Source organism: Coffea arabica, chromosome 6e, assembly GCF_036785885.1.
Source record: "Coffea arabica cultivar ET-39 chromosome 6e, Coffea Arabica ET-39 HiFi, whole genome shotgun sequence".
Taxonomy (NCBI): domain Eukaryota; kingdom Viridiplantae; phylum Streptophyta; class Magnoliopsida; order Gentianales; family Rubiaceae; genus Coffea; species Coffea arabica.
The window spans coordinates 29,693,181-29,708,035 of NC_092321.1; the positions used below are offsets into that span (position 1 = coordinate 29,693,181).

Below are 14,855 nucleotides of genomic sequence, written 5' to 3' on the forward strand. Positions count from 1 at the left end.
AGACAAGTAAAATTTCGGGGTCTCACAACTCTCCACTTCCCGCTGCCATCCTCCCTTCTGTCACCATCCTATTCCCTTTTCTTCCTTCTCTCCCTTCCCTCTTTCTTCCTTAATGGTGGAGTCAGGACCTTAGGGTTAGAGGAGTCAGTTTTTGATATCACATCAAATATTATCAAAGTAAACTTACAATAAAAAAATGCTTAGGTTAAACATACTTTTTTGTTATTTCAATTATACTTTGACATCTAAGTTATACTGTGATGACCCCACCTCCCCCTAGGGCGTACCCAAGGGTTTGGCGGACCGCCTACCCAACTCTCGCCAGGACTCCCTCACTAACGTTCTTGAAATAGCCGTTCAAGCATCGAAATTAACATAAAAGTTCTATTTTCAATCAGCAATTCAAACTTAATTTACAATCCAAGAGTAAAGCGTAGGATTACATTTCCAAAGAGTCCAAATATGTCTCACCTACAAAAGTACAAGTACAAGAGATCATATACACTAGTTCATGCCTACTTGCTCCGGCCTTCACTCCTGCAAGGAAAACAAACTAACGGAATGAGCTAAAAGCTCAGTGAGGTCCCCAAACAAGCAATCAGGTAGAGAAAGCATTTAACAGTTGGAGCACTTTGTACAATAATAAACAGTCATTCAAGAAATAAACATTCATTCATTGGAATGATACGTGCTTACTTGGAGCCATTCATTCAGTCATTCAGTCGCCGACCATTTTCCTTTTTCCTCCGTCATTAGAAAATATTTAACAGTGAAAACTCCTTCAGTATTCATTGTCATTCATTCATTGATTTCATTGCATTGAATTCACTGGCCAGTTCTCCACCAAACTTCATGGTAATACTCGAGCATACTAAACATTGTCCCAGGGTCACCAGCCGCCCGACCGAATCCGCTTCTGGCTCGAGTCGACTGGCAACGAAGGGTAAGGGCCCAGTTCAGCCAAAAGGCTTGCATTCATGCACAAGTAGCATTCAATCATTGAAAATTCACTTTTGCGTGGGTTGAGTGCGATAAAGTACACACTCGCCCATCGAAATTCATTTAACAATCATTGGAAAGCATTGAACATTTAGACAATATTCACAACATTCCACATAGTCATTTAAAGCATCCACATGCAAGAATACTCACTTTTTAAAGTAGACCAAAGCTAAATGTTCGACTCTGGGTCATGCTCGTTCCCACCGTTAAACCCTAAAAGTAACCAAGACAAGATGTCACGGTCCAATCATTCAAAACTTAGGTTAATAAGGTGCTCACTTGAGCCTTAATCATGAGCCATACGCCTATCTAAAATCGGCCCATCAAAACACAAAACTCAAAGACAAACTTAAAAGTCAATCAAAGAATGTCCAAGTGCAATCCTAGGACTATGAAGTACACTTTTTTAAGGCCACAAAACCATCCAAAATCACACCAATTAAAGTTTAGGAGCTAGAAAAGTTTTCTCAAATTTTCCAAGTTTCACTCAATTCATTTGACAAAATTTCCAGCTTTGGTGACATTCTTTGAAAAAATATAACTTGAGTTCTGTAAATCAAAAAATTGCAAAACTTATACCATTAGAAAATAGACTTGAAGTACTAATAAACTTTAGAAGGCATTTTCATGAAATTCAACTCATAAGTTAGTCAAATTTTCAGTTCAAAATCACTACTGTCTCATGTACAAAACAGAACAGTCATGGTTTTTCAAGTAACTTTGTAATTTTGTTGGTATTTATAGGAGTTGAACCAACCCCTGATTTTTACACGGTTAAAAGATCTATGAGTCTAGTTTCAAATGCAATAAATAGAACTAAATTTGGATTTTACTACACCAAGATATAACAGTTTTCCCAAGACTGCTCAAAATCTCCTGCTAAAAAATTTTCAGCAGCACTTCCTTTGTGTTTACCAATTTTTCCAGCCATTTCAAGGCTACATTTTCTTCTCAAATCAGCCAACTCAACACCACAAGACAGCCACAAATCAAGTTCACAAGGTATAGAATACATAGAGTACTTATTTTAGCCACAAAACTAGCTATATCAACATATACTTAAGCTGAAAATCCTCTACCAAGGCTGAAATTTCACATCTAAAGCTGGAAAATCCTATTTTGAAGCTAAAATTTCATACCAAAGCTAGAGTTCTTCATATCTCAACTTTCATATCCAAATCAAAGCTAGAAAATCCTAATTCATGGCTGAAAATATAAATAAAAGCTGAAAAATTCCAACAACATCACAAATCCATGAAACCAGCCACAAAACTTCCATATTCAAGTCATATGCCCACTTGAATGCAAGATTAAAGTGAAAAGGTAGTTCCTTACCAATATTACCTTCAATTCCTAAGGAGAGTAGCAAATCACAGCTTTCTTCCCTCAAAATCACATCACACCAAGCTTCTTCTTTCCTTGTTGCAACTTTCTATGGATGGATTTAGGGTTTAAGGTTGAATTCCCCACAAAATCAAGCTAGGAATCAAGATGGAACTTGGAGAAATTTTCTCTCCTCTCTAATTTCGGCCATGACAAGAAAAAATGAGAGAAATCTTGGCCAAAAGAAAGATAAGAATGAAAGAAAGCTTTCTTAGTCAACATGTCATGGATTGTCGACACTTGGCGAGCCAAGATTTTTCCTATTTTTCTTTTCTTTTCTTTCCTTCTCTTGGTCAACAATTTCGGCTAGCTTAGGGTTAATTTTGGAGAAGATTAAATGAAATAAAAATAAGGAGATTAAGGAAAGAAAGTATCGGTCAAGTGGTGTACTCAACCGATAACAAATGGCGCACGTCGGTTCAAGCCTATTTCCTTAACTCTCTTGTACTTTTGTTTTAACTTATGAGTCACTAACTTACTCTTAGCACTTTTAATCACATACATCCTCTTACTTAATACCTGCTCTTATCCATCAATTTTAGCACACACATCTCACCGATTGATCACACTCCCAAAATGCAACAAAACCCTAACTACTCTAACTTTAAAGTAAAAGTAAAACTCTTGACTCAACTAATGAAATCACCATGAAATTTAGGGCTAGTAAATAGTTAAATAGCCAAGTAAAGAAATATAGAAGAAAATATAAATTAATGGTTCAAAAATAGGAGGAAATTCTAAAGGAATTTTCGAGTCCTCACATATACTATAATGTAGTGGTAGTTTAGCAATGTCAAAAAAGTTTGTTTTTGGATTTATATCAATAATTAACCTTAATTAGATCTAACACTTTTGTGAAGCATAAGTATTAAGAATTCTTAATTTATTAAGGGAGGCTAATGTAAATAAGAAAATACATTAAAAATTTTAGAGGGGATAATATAGATAAGAAAGAGAATTTTAAAAATATTGAGGAACAAAGTTGATGAGAATAAAATTTTCAAATATTTTAGAGGGGACAAATAAAGGAGTAAAATTCATTTTTTCAAATTAGTTCAAACCACGAGATAATAGAGTATATATTTTGAAACTATAAGGGATTTTTCTGTAGGTTTGCTTAACCATAGAAGAATTTTTTATATTTTACCCTTAAAAGGTATAATAGGTATATCAGGTGAAATTTTATTTGTTTCCAATACAAATATTCATAAAAGAGGTATGTGTATCTCAAACCTATTAATGCAGTTGATTTCAATCATTTTGTCAAATTGATTCAAACTACAAGGTACTAGAATGTGTGTTTTAAAACTATATGGGATTTTTTCTGTAGGTTTGTTTAACCACAGGGGTTTTTTTTGTATTTTATCCTTGACGAGTTTCAAATATGCACTCAAATTTAATTTCAAATACTCCCATTTTTTACAAGTATATAGGTCGTAATTATAGGTTGAGTATAAGGGTTGATCCCACATGAAGTTTGAATTTCAATTACTACGACCTTATTTCACTCTATTATTTAGAAAGTTAAGTAATAAAAAGCAATTATGTCAAACAAAGCAAAATTGTAAACTAAACTTGTAGATGAAAATCTTAGAGGAAAAAGTACCAAATATAAAGTTCTATGGCATAAATACCACTAATGGTCAAGAATACATGTGAAATGATCATTCTCTTTGTTAATTACTCTTGTTGTGTTAGGGATTCATTTCCAAGGTTAATCAAGACTCACTCTCGTGGTGAAGCTATAAATGCTAGTTCATATAGTTCATAAAATGCAACATGAAAATCCACTCAAGTATACCATTATTCTCCTGTGTCTATTTCTTAAGTTCCATTTGTTCTTTTCCAAACATTGTTACTCAATTTCTCAAAAAAAAAAAAAAATCATTGTTACTCAAATTCATTGATTAACAACAACTAAATTGTGACAGCCCTACCTCACCCTAAGGCAAACCAAAGGGTTCGGCGGACCGCCTGCCCAACTCTCGTCGGGACTACGGATCCGGAACAAACGGAAACCTTACCAAACGCTCAAAAGAACTTCGAGAAGATAACACTCAGAACCCAATTGAGCCGAACTATAAGATACAATCAATCTTTAGGACAACGTTCCCACAGACATATAACCATAAGGAAACACTATACAATATACAAATATACATATTAGTAAGTTTATATACCGAAAGAAACATTTTATTAAGATACATTCAGGGTTTCCAAATTGTCGAGGAGCTATACCCAAAAGAGCAAAAGAATTTCTAACTAGCCCAACTCAGTCTTCAAAAACATCGAAATTCCAAAAAATGGTTCTCTGTAAGGAAAACAAGGATAATGGGACGGGGTGAGCTAAAAGCTCAATGAGATACCAAACGTATAAACAGTAGAAATCATGAGAAATCACTTTTAGGGCACATATACACGTCAAATATGAGAAATGAATGAACATCACAGTTTAAAGGATACAGGTGGCTCTCAAGAGCCCAATCCCATTTGCAATACTTGATCCAACCTAGTTGACCCTCCGTCAACATTCAAATAAAGGAACCAGTCCAGTAGAACACCACTTTAACGCCAAATCCCGTCCACCAACCATACCCCTTACCGGGCTCGAACGCCAAACAGGAACAAGAATGGTAATACTCGAGTATACCGGAATCAAGAGTCTCAATACTCAAAGATTCCCTAGGAACAGGCACCCATGGATTGTCAATTTCCTCGACCAAACCCTTGCTGGCTCGATTCAATCAACTCCCCATGAGGTTGAGCTCAGATGTAACAGGAAGGTCGTTGGATACACTTCCAAACGACATTATAACAGGCGCAGGTAACAGATTCAAGTATATACAGGAAACAAGCCACATAGGCCAGAGAACGAGTGTGATAAAGTACACACTCGCCTCTTACAGAATAAACAGCCGATAAAGACATTCAAATAGCAATTTGCAAGTACAGATAACCATTTTAGCAATAATTCAGGGGAGTGGTACACTCACCGGTTCCAGTACAGATACTTCAAAAGTTTTTTACCCAAAGTGGCTTTAATCGCCAAGAAACCCTAAAATAATCAAGATAAAACAATTATAGTTCGTACATCCACAAACCCAGTAAATGGAATGCATAAATGAGGCCCGACTACATGTCGTACGCCTTTCCAGGTTAAGTACTAGTACAGAAGAATAAAAATATGACTTTTGAGTAAAAAGATAACAGTTGGTCCTAGGGTTACAAACAACCCTCAAAACCCTTCATTTTTACTAAGATCAACTCAACTTGAAGGAATCGCATAACCCTAAAATTTTGGACGGCATGCCCTCTGTATTTTGCTATATTCCAGCCATTTATGGCTTCATTGTTTTTCCTCAAGTCAGTCCAATTCAACACATAAGAAATCTCAATACAATAGCCCTTCAACTAGGCTCAAGTTCATCCAAATACAAAGCAAGTCTAGGAATGCGACTATAAATCAAGTTTTAAGGACAAAAGCTAAATAGCAGGTTTGATGTCTCTTAGCGGAACAGACACAACCGAAGCTACACTTATCAGATTGGGGTAAAATTTATACCTTTTCGAAGCTAAGATAAAGGCCTACAACTTTGATGAAGACCCCTTAGTCCAGTTCGTAGTGTATCTAGGTCAAAATTTCAAATTACAGAACCAGCATCTCACAATCAGACTAGTTAACCGCACTATGATTAAACGACAATAACTCAGGCTACCGAAGTCCGATTGAGGTGTATCTTATGGATTTTTGAATCCAAGACATATACATACATTTCTTATGAAGACTTCCAAAGTTAAATCATGCATTTTCAGAGTCAAAATTGAAATCCCCACGAAGACAGAAAACTGTCCGCGAAAATAGGGCTTATAGGCAGTCAAGGGTATTTCGGTCATTTCACATGATACGGTACTCCGATCGAGCTGAAATTTTACAGGAAGCTATAAAACATCATTTCCTACAACTTTCATGTTTTAACCTAAGCCTGATTCGGCCTCTAACATGCTCAAATAAAACCGGACAGAACAGAGAAAATTGAAACCCTAAACTGGAATTTCCGCACCAAACTAGAAATTTTCCGCAACCAATCATATCCAACATATACCAACTTCATTTTACACTATAACAAACCATCAATCCATGACTAAACAATAATTACTATATAAAAATAGAAAAATCAATAATAAATCAAAAATCCATCAAAACTCCACTTCCAACCATCAAACCTACTACAAATCAACATATTTAGCCACAAAAGCCACTAATTTGACATTAACATGAACAAAGAGGAAGTTGTAAGCAAAGTACCTTAACACCTCAAGAAAGATAGTAGCTTAGGGGTTTTCCTTCCAAAACAACTCCACCAAGATCTTCAAACTCCCTTAGCAAGTCACTTTTGTGGACTAATTCAAGGTTTAACCTGTTGGTTTGCAAGATCTAAGCAAGAAATGAAGAATAAAAGTTGAAGGTTTCTTTCTTTTCTCTCCCTAAGGAGCTCGGCCAAGAGAGATGAAATGGAGATGATTTTTGGGTCAAATTGAGGTTTTAGTAAAGTTAAGGAATAGTGGTCAAAGTCCAAACTCGAATAAGAAAGTGACACGTGGCACCTTTAATGGGTCAAGCTTATTTTCTTGCTTCCAATTGTTAATCTATCTAGCTAACCTCTTATTATCTCCTAGCACCTAGTAAATTAATCCCGGTATACAAAACGTAACCTAATTGGTCGAATTTGTCGCACTTAACGCCACTAGCGGGTCCCACGTCCAATATACACTCTTTATTTCTCGTGAACTAACTTATACTAGAAAAATGATTTAAACACTATATTTAATTATAAAAATCTCAGAAAAATCAATATAATAGGGTATAGTGACGAAAATGCATGCGAGAAAATAAAATAAAATATTATGAAATAAAGAAAATTTACGGGTCCTCACATAAATGATTTGCAATTGGTGATCAAACTATTACAATTGTTAAAGCAAGAACAAATGGACTAACAAGTACAAGATCTAACAAGAGTATTCACATATCACTCATATTCAAGATTCCATTAGGTTCATCTATTCCCTAGACAAAATATTTAGTTCATCATGAAAAAATAAGCAACAAAATACAAAGGTTCCATGCAATAATTCATATTGACAAGATTAAAAAGAAAGAGTTGAGAAAGCTTGGCCAATGAAGAACAAAGCTCTTCAAGATCTTTAATTAAACTTCCAAAATGAGCTTGTTACAAGGAGTTTCTCTTGGATGAACTTCTACAATTTTTTCTCTTCAAAGGGAGAAAATTAACTACTACTACTATTACTATTACTACTTGGAGGAACAAACTTCACTCCAATTCCTAACTCTTACTCTACACCTTACTCTTGTTACAACTTCATCCATTTAAAGGCAAAACTTACTCTACACAAGACAAAAGACAAATGATCTTCACCATGTGAACACAAGCAAAAGTAATGCTTCAAAAGTCAAGAAAGGAAGCTTGAATGATTCTTCCAACTTTGGAATGTTAATCTATCCTCCTTTAAGTCTCATCAATCATGGTTGGTCCAACTAGCACAAATTCATCAAGAAGAATCAAGTTGCACAAGTTGTGCAACTTGCAAAATTTGGAACTGACAAAAAAATCAGACTTTGGACAAGGACCAGTTTTGAGGACCGGTTTCTTCTTAGCAAAAATTTTTTCAACCAGTTTCAAACCGTTTTGTCTCTAATCCATTTTTCCGACCGTTTATTGGTCAAGAAACAGTTTCTTGCCTTGTTTTTTGACTTTATCTTTGCATACTTAAGGTTTTTCTTGCTTAATTTGGTGATCAAACTTCTAATGAAACTTCCATTTCTTACTTGCAAAAGTAGATCACCCAAGTAAGAGAAAGGAAATAAAAACTTTCAACATAAGATCACATGTGCTTAAAAATTAACTTATGAAAGATAAAATATAGAAAAGTCCCCTGAGGTCATACGAACATACAAAAAAGCCCCTATAGTTTCAAAACATACACTTCAGTACCTCATGGTTTGGACTAATTTAAAAAAAACGATGGAAATCGTCTAAATTAATGGGTTTGAAATACACGCGCTTCTTTTCCAAGTATTTGTACTAAAACAAACAAATTTTCAATTGATATACCTATTATACTCTTAGAGTTATAATATAGAAAAACTCCCTATGATTAAGCAAACCTACAGAAAAAGTCCCTCATAGTTTCAAATCGTACAATCCAGTATTTCGTGGTTTGAACTAATGTGAAAAATCGACAAAAGTTATTTAAATTAATGAGTTTCAGGTTGTTTGACATGGAAAATAATTTTTTAATTCAAAATTTTAGCTGAGATATACCTATCAAACCCTATAGAACTCATAAATTTTTCAAAAACAACCCCAAACTCCCAAATACAACTCATCTTATTTCTATACATAAAATAAATAAATAAAACTTTCCAAATAAAAAATACCTTATCTCTATATATAAAATAAGTAAATAAAAACTTCCAAATACTAGTTACCTTATTCCCATGCACAAAATAAATAATAAAAGCAACATGTAACTATAGGGGTTTTTTTTGTAGGTTGACTTAACCATTGAGGGTTTTTCTGTAAGTTTGCTTAATAGGATGGTTGTTAGAAGGTTTTTTCTTACTTATATATATTAGGGTAATTGTATCATTTCGTCTGCCTCCACTAGTTTTGACGATTTCTGTTGATGTTTAAAATTAGTTCAAACTATGATGGTTCGAAATATATGATTTGAAACCATAAGGGACTTTTTCGCAGGTTAGCTTAACCACAAGGGGTTTTTTTGTATTTTACCCAAGATTTTCATCCTCAATGCTTTTGTTTTGAGCCAAACATGATTTAAAATCATTTGAAATGACTACAAAATTTAGTGCATAAAATACTCTTCTCAACCCTTAATTTTATAAGGTAGTACAAACATTAAAAGAGAAGGATGTTATATAGTAATTGTGAGATCCATAGATTGACTCTCAAATCTTTCCCTTGCAAATTTTGATGGCTCTCCTTGGACTGTTGAATTTTTTAAGTTTTCTAAATTTGAAGACAGATAATGGTGCAACGAGTGCAATTATTGTGATTGTGTATATTTATATGGTAAATTAACTGTGCGTTTGATAAAACTACAAATTGAAAGATGAAATCTAAAGTTTAAATTCATTAAATTATTGAATTGTTAAGTACTAAATCTCATACATTTGAGTATATATCACATTAACTGATAAGTGAATAGGTTATAACTTATTTTTTGAGAGCAAGTTTGCGTAGAAAATTCAGTGCCACTTAATTAATTAGTTTAAATGTTCAATTTTTTGTTATCAAATATGTCTGAACATATTAAAATCTGAGTCCATAAAATTGAAGTGTTGAATTGGATTATCAAATGAGACCTAAGTACTATTTAGATATGTTGATGTGTGTCCGAAATCTTAATACGTGTAAAAGATTTACCTTATTTATTGTCATTTTTTAGTTCCTTGATAACTATATAGAATTTTTACCAATCTTATTTATCTCTTTATCTAATTTATCTCATAACATAGATGATTCAAAAACATATAATTTCAGAGAAAGAAGGTAAAAGGATAAACATGAAAAAGTTTTGATGGGGCAAGAATTATGATATTATGAATTTTTGACAAAACTTATAGTACAAAATTAAGATTTTAAAAAATTTTGGGGGCGGGAAGGGGCCTAAATCCGTCCTTGCAGATTTTTGAAATGCGAAACAAATTACATTTGTGCCGAAACACAGCATCCACCGATTTCATATATCTCCATCAGCGAATAGCATATAAAAAGTCACCTTCCTAAGCAAAGAAGCAAGCAAGAATCCAATCTGGACCATGGAATAACAACTGACGACTCTGTGATTGTTATCTCAGAGATTAAGGCCTAGATTGTGTTTTTTCGTAAAAAAAAAAATTATATTTTGCATGAACATATTTTTCAAATTTTTTTTTTTGCTTTGAGCACCTAGTATCAGAGGCTACTCCTCCAATGCGAAAAACATTATGCATCATTCGCATACCGGTTGCAGGTTCGAATAGGTCATATATCAATTCTCTTTCTCGATAAATATAGAAGAAGGGGGTCTGTGCGCCAATATCTGCCATAAAGAGATCAAGCCATAACAAATGGGAAGCGATACTACTCGACTCCAGCAAAATGGCTAGGATATAGCTAGCTCTTTTAGGTGCTTGAATTTTTCCTAATTGTTCAGGTCCAATTACGGTTATTGCTTCTGTGAACGTAGTAGCTAAATAATCCCAACGTGTTACATAGGGTAAATATTGTACAATTGTTAGATTTTCCGCAATTTTCTCCATCCTTCTGTGTAAATAACCCAATATTGGTTCACAATCAATAACATCTTCACCATCTAAAGTAACGATGAGTCGAAGAATACCGTGCATTGATGGGTGATGAGGGCCCATATTGAATAGAAGCAAAAGCCTCAGTAACGGTTGGACGGTAGTAAAAAGTCATAGTGAGACTAATCCAAATTCGACCCGAGGAGCGTCCACAGAATCTGACTTTTACTCGGGGTGAAGATCTATCCCAAAACTTTTCAAGGCACGACATGTAGGAATCGAATTTGCAACCTCCTTGTTGATATTAGCAATCCGTAGATATACCTCATATATATTAAATCGGTATAATACATTTGTTTTTAACAAAAAGTTCTAAAAATAACAATCTAAATAGGACGTGAAGTTGTGGGTTCCATATGACAAAATCATTTCCTTTCAACACAATCCCACGTGTAGATTTTGTGAGCAAGCAGCATGAGGCAGACCAGACTTTGGCATCATCTGGGTCAAACTTCAAGAAAATAGGTAGATAGAAGAAACGATTGGAAAAAAGAGAATTCTTGACTAAATAATTGATAGTACACGTACAAATTTATGTAGTCAACTTAGACATTAAAAAGTAAACTGAACACCCCGGTGATTGGATCCGCAAAGCTTGATTTAAATACATTAATACGGCACATTCTGTTTGAACTTTTGATTTTTTCGAGTCTGCGTTTTAACTGCAGCAATGCAGGAGCTGATTAAAGTATGTTGTCAAATTCAAATGGAAGCCATCAAAGCCAAAATTCTGCTTTCTAAATTCTAGATATTTTCTCCATAAAATTTTAGAAATTTTGAAAATTTTTTATGTATTTTATACTACTATTTGCTCTCCCCCCTCTCCTCCCCAAAAAATTTTTAAAAAAATTTTATGTTGATTCAGAAGTTTATATATACGTGTATTGTGCCTTCTCAAATTAAAATTTCTCATTCGGTCCCTGACGATGGGAATTGCCCATTGTATCTGCCGTTATTAGAGGCTACACTGATTTGGAATGATGAATTATGCAAGCTTGACGTACATTATGACTTGACTATTCTTTTATACTAACATTCTTGCTTAACAAAAAGTCTATGTATGTGTATAGATACCCTCTGTACAACTTTCAGAATAAATGGGCTAGATGTTTCCAATATGAACTCTTGTGATCAAGGTCATCAATTTCATATTTCAATCATGATTTCTTTCTTTACAGTTTGTGCATGGTCAAAGACAACTCTACTTATTTTAAAGTATAAGTCCCTACAAATATTAAAGTTGTTGATTCCAAAACCTTGACCATTTTCAATTTTTAGACAAGTGATATTAATTGACTAGACTAATAAAGTTATAACTGAGAGACAAATCAAGTTATTCAATACTTGAATTGAGTTCAAATTATTTAGAGCTTATTGAAACATGGGTTGTAAATTAATCAAATCAAAGATGAATATTATTTTGTATTGGAAAAAGTTTGAAACTTGGCTAGAAATTGGTTTGATTAGCTTAAAATTCGAAATTTGTATATAAAGATTCAAGCAACTTAAACTTGAATCAAACTTTGTGCAATATAATGCTTGTTTGATTTCCGTTCAATAACTAAACAAAACAAGTTTGAACACAATTTTTGACAGGTTAAAGTAAATCAAAAAGCTTGAAACACTATAATGTTTGTTTTGATTAACATCTTTTACACTCTTAAATAGTAAATACAGTGTTTAAAACGTAAAGATTTGACTAATATATAGTAATTTGGACGAACACACTTTTGTCTGGTAATAGGAACATATGTTGCCTGTACTGCAATCTCTAATACACAATCTGAATTTACTTAACTTATTATTTATGGATTAGACCCTATAAAGCTATTAACATCAATCTGTTCAGGGTCCAGTTGACTGATTTCTGAGAGAGATGCCGGACTATATACTTTCACTAAATAATTCAAGATGCCAGAGTAATTTTCTTGTTCAAGCGTTGATTTTAGATCCCCCACCCCCAACCCCAAGCCCGCTCCTCTTTTTTGGAAGAAGCTTCAGTCTTGAATGTTGAATGGACAATTTTTCTTCTCGGGCGTATTTGACTTTCTGTTTTTTAATGTAGAAACTGAACGGCCTCTCTGGTTCACTTCTTCGCCCTATATATTACTTGTAAGTTATAGGTCCTCTGATCCATATTATTTGGAGACTCGACGTATTTGTTCCATAATCTATAGCAATGAACAGAAACACGATGGCAGAAGCATTGACAGAAGAGCAGGTTGCTGAGTTTTATGAAGCCTTTTGTCTGATTGATAGGGATTCCGATGGTACTTTTGTTTTATTTTTACCAAGTTTAAGTTTCATTTTCATTTTCCCTGCATGCATAACTCACCAGTTTCCGTCGTTGTTTTGAAATTGCTTCTTCATATTTGTGCGATCTATCATGCTTTTGGGGTTTCGAGAGATGCAATCCTTCTTGTTTTCGAATGTCAGTATCAGTCTTGCAAGATTTTTGGCAATTGTTTGGAAAGCAATTTTTCAATACGTTTTTCGTGAATATATTTTTCAATCATATTTTTACCTTACATATATCGAATCGTTATAATAATTTTTCTACAAAAAATTCAGAAAAATGTAATCCAAACAAAGCGAGCACACATTTAAAAGTTAAAACATAAAAATAGTTGAAAGTTTCATAACATAACTTTATATTCTCGATTCCTTTTCAATTCGATTGCCAAAAAAAAATTATATTGAAATTGCATTGGCAGGTTTTATAACCATAGCAGAGCTAGCATCAGTTATTCAATCACTGCATGAACGTCCGACAAAGGAAGAGATTCAAGAAATGGTACATGAAGTTGATGCTGATGGGAACGGAAGCATTGACTTTGAAGATTTCTTGAGTATCATGGCAAGAAAGATGAAGGTAGCACTGAGTTTGTCAACCAATGTGAAATCATTGATTTTTGTTGACTTCAATGAGATTCGGATTTTCTAGTCCAAATCGAATGCGTGGGTTAATTTCATTTTCATACATAGGAAAATGTGACGAACGAGTTGCAAGAAGCTTTCAAAGTATTTGACCGGGATCAAGATGGTTTCATATCAGCTAATGAGGTGATTAATATTTTATAATGCATAATTAATTCTGAGAAATATTAATAGCACTCCACTTTTCGTAGTTTAATAAATGAAAACTATGTGATAAAAATAATAGTGAGAATGAGATTAATAACATTTCTCTTAAAGTACTTATTTGTTTTCTTTTCATTTCGGCTTCAGTACTGTCTCCTTTTTTTTATTAACACTATTACTATTAGATTAACAAATTATTGAGGGATAACTTCTGCAGTTGAGGAACGTAATGATAAATTTAGGGGAGAGACTAACAGATGAAGAAGCTGAACAGATGATCAGAGAGGCGGATTTAAATGGAGATGGTGTCGTCAGCTATGAGGAATTTGTGAGGATGATGGTGGCTTCGTCACCTTCTTTCTAGTCTGAAAAAATATGTTAACCAAAATGAAATAATGATAGCAGTGATCATGTTAGTCACTCTATCAATTAATTGTGGAAAATCCTAATTCAAGTGACACATAATTAATACGGTAGACACAAACTAAAAAATAGTCTACCATCCAATTTTTAGGAGCTCGCATATTTCTATCTATCACGGTGTATCGTATTTTTAAAATTCCTTAGTGTTGATAAACTCTTAATTATTGTGCCTGCTGCAATGCAGCTAGTGTACGCATTTTATTTATTGTACAAGCATTTGTAACCAAAATTGTATTGCTATCTTGTTTTTTCTTTTTCTTTTACCAAATAACAAACATTTCCACCAAGTCAAACTTTTTCATTATCTTTTACTGGTTGTAGGATGTTGAATACTAATTTTGAATAGAACATAAATTTGCAGTTTCTTTATATCTGCCAAAAGGTAAAAGTCATGCCAAATCGTGGGTCATTTCTCAGGTTCAAAAATAATTTGGAAATGCATAATATTTGGCCCTTACCTTTTTTCTTTTGTTTCCCTAAGGTGATTTTCCTTATTCGCCTAATAAAATGCTTGGTACGGCCGGTTAACTATGCCAAAAGTGTCCAATATACCAAGTTGCCATTTAGTTATTAC

At 33.7% G+C, this 14,855-nt stretch overlaps 1 protein-coding gene and 1 long non-coding RNA gene across 2 annotated transcripts; one reads left to right on the top strand and one right to left on the bottom strand.

Moving 5' to 3' along the window:
* Nucleotides 1–387: 387 nt before the first annotated feature.
* Nucleotides 388–2,526, bottom strand: LOC140009225 (uncharacterized). Its single transcript, XR_011816579.1, has 3 exons — nt 2,338–2,526; nt 1,153–1,215; nt 388–537 (listed from the first exon to the last, which is right to left on the bottom strand). It is a non-coding gene; the product is annotated as an uncharacterized lncRNA (long non-coding RNA).
* Nucleotides 2,527–12,925: 10,399 nt separating this feature from the next.
* LOC113697407 (uncharacterized) lies at nt 12,926–14,513 on the top strand. The gene is made up of 4 exons (XM_027217010.2): nt 12,926–13,047; nt 13,492–13,649; nt 13,763–13,840; nt 14,076–14,513. Exons 1-4 carry the CDS (start codon nt 12,957–12,959, stop codon nt 14,220–14,222), a joined length of 474 nt encoding a protein of 157 aa, XP_027072811.1. The 5' UTR covers nt 12,926–12,956; the 3' UTR covers nt 14,223–14,513.
* The last annotated feature ends 342 nt before the right edge of the window (nt 14,514–14,855 follow it).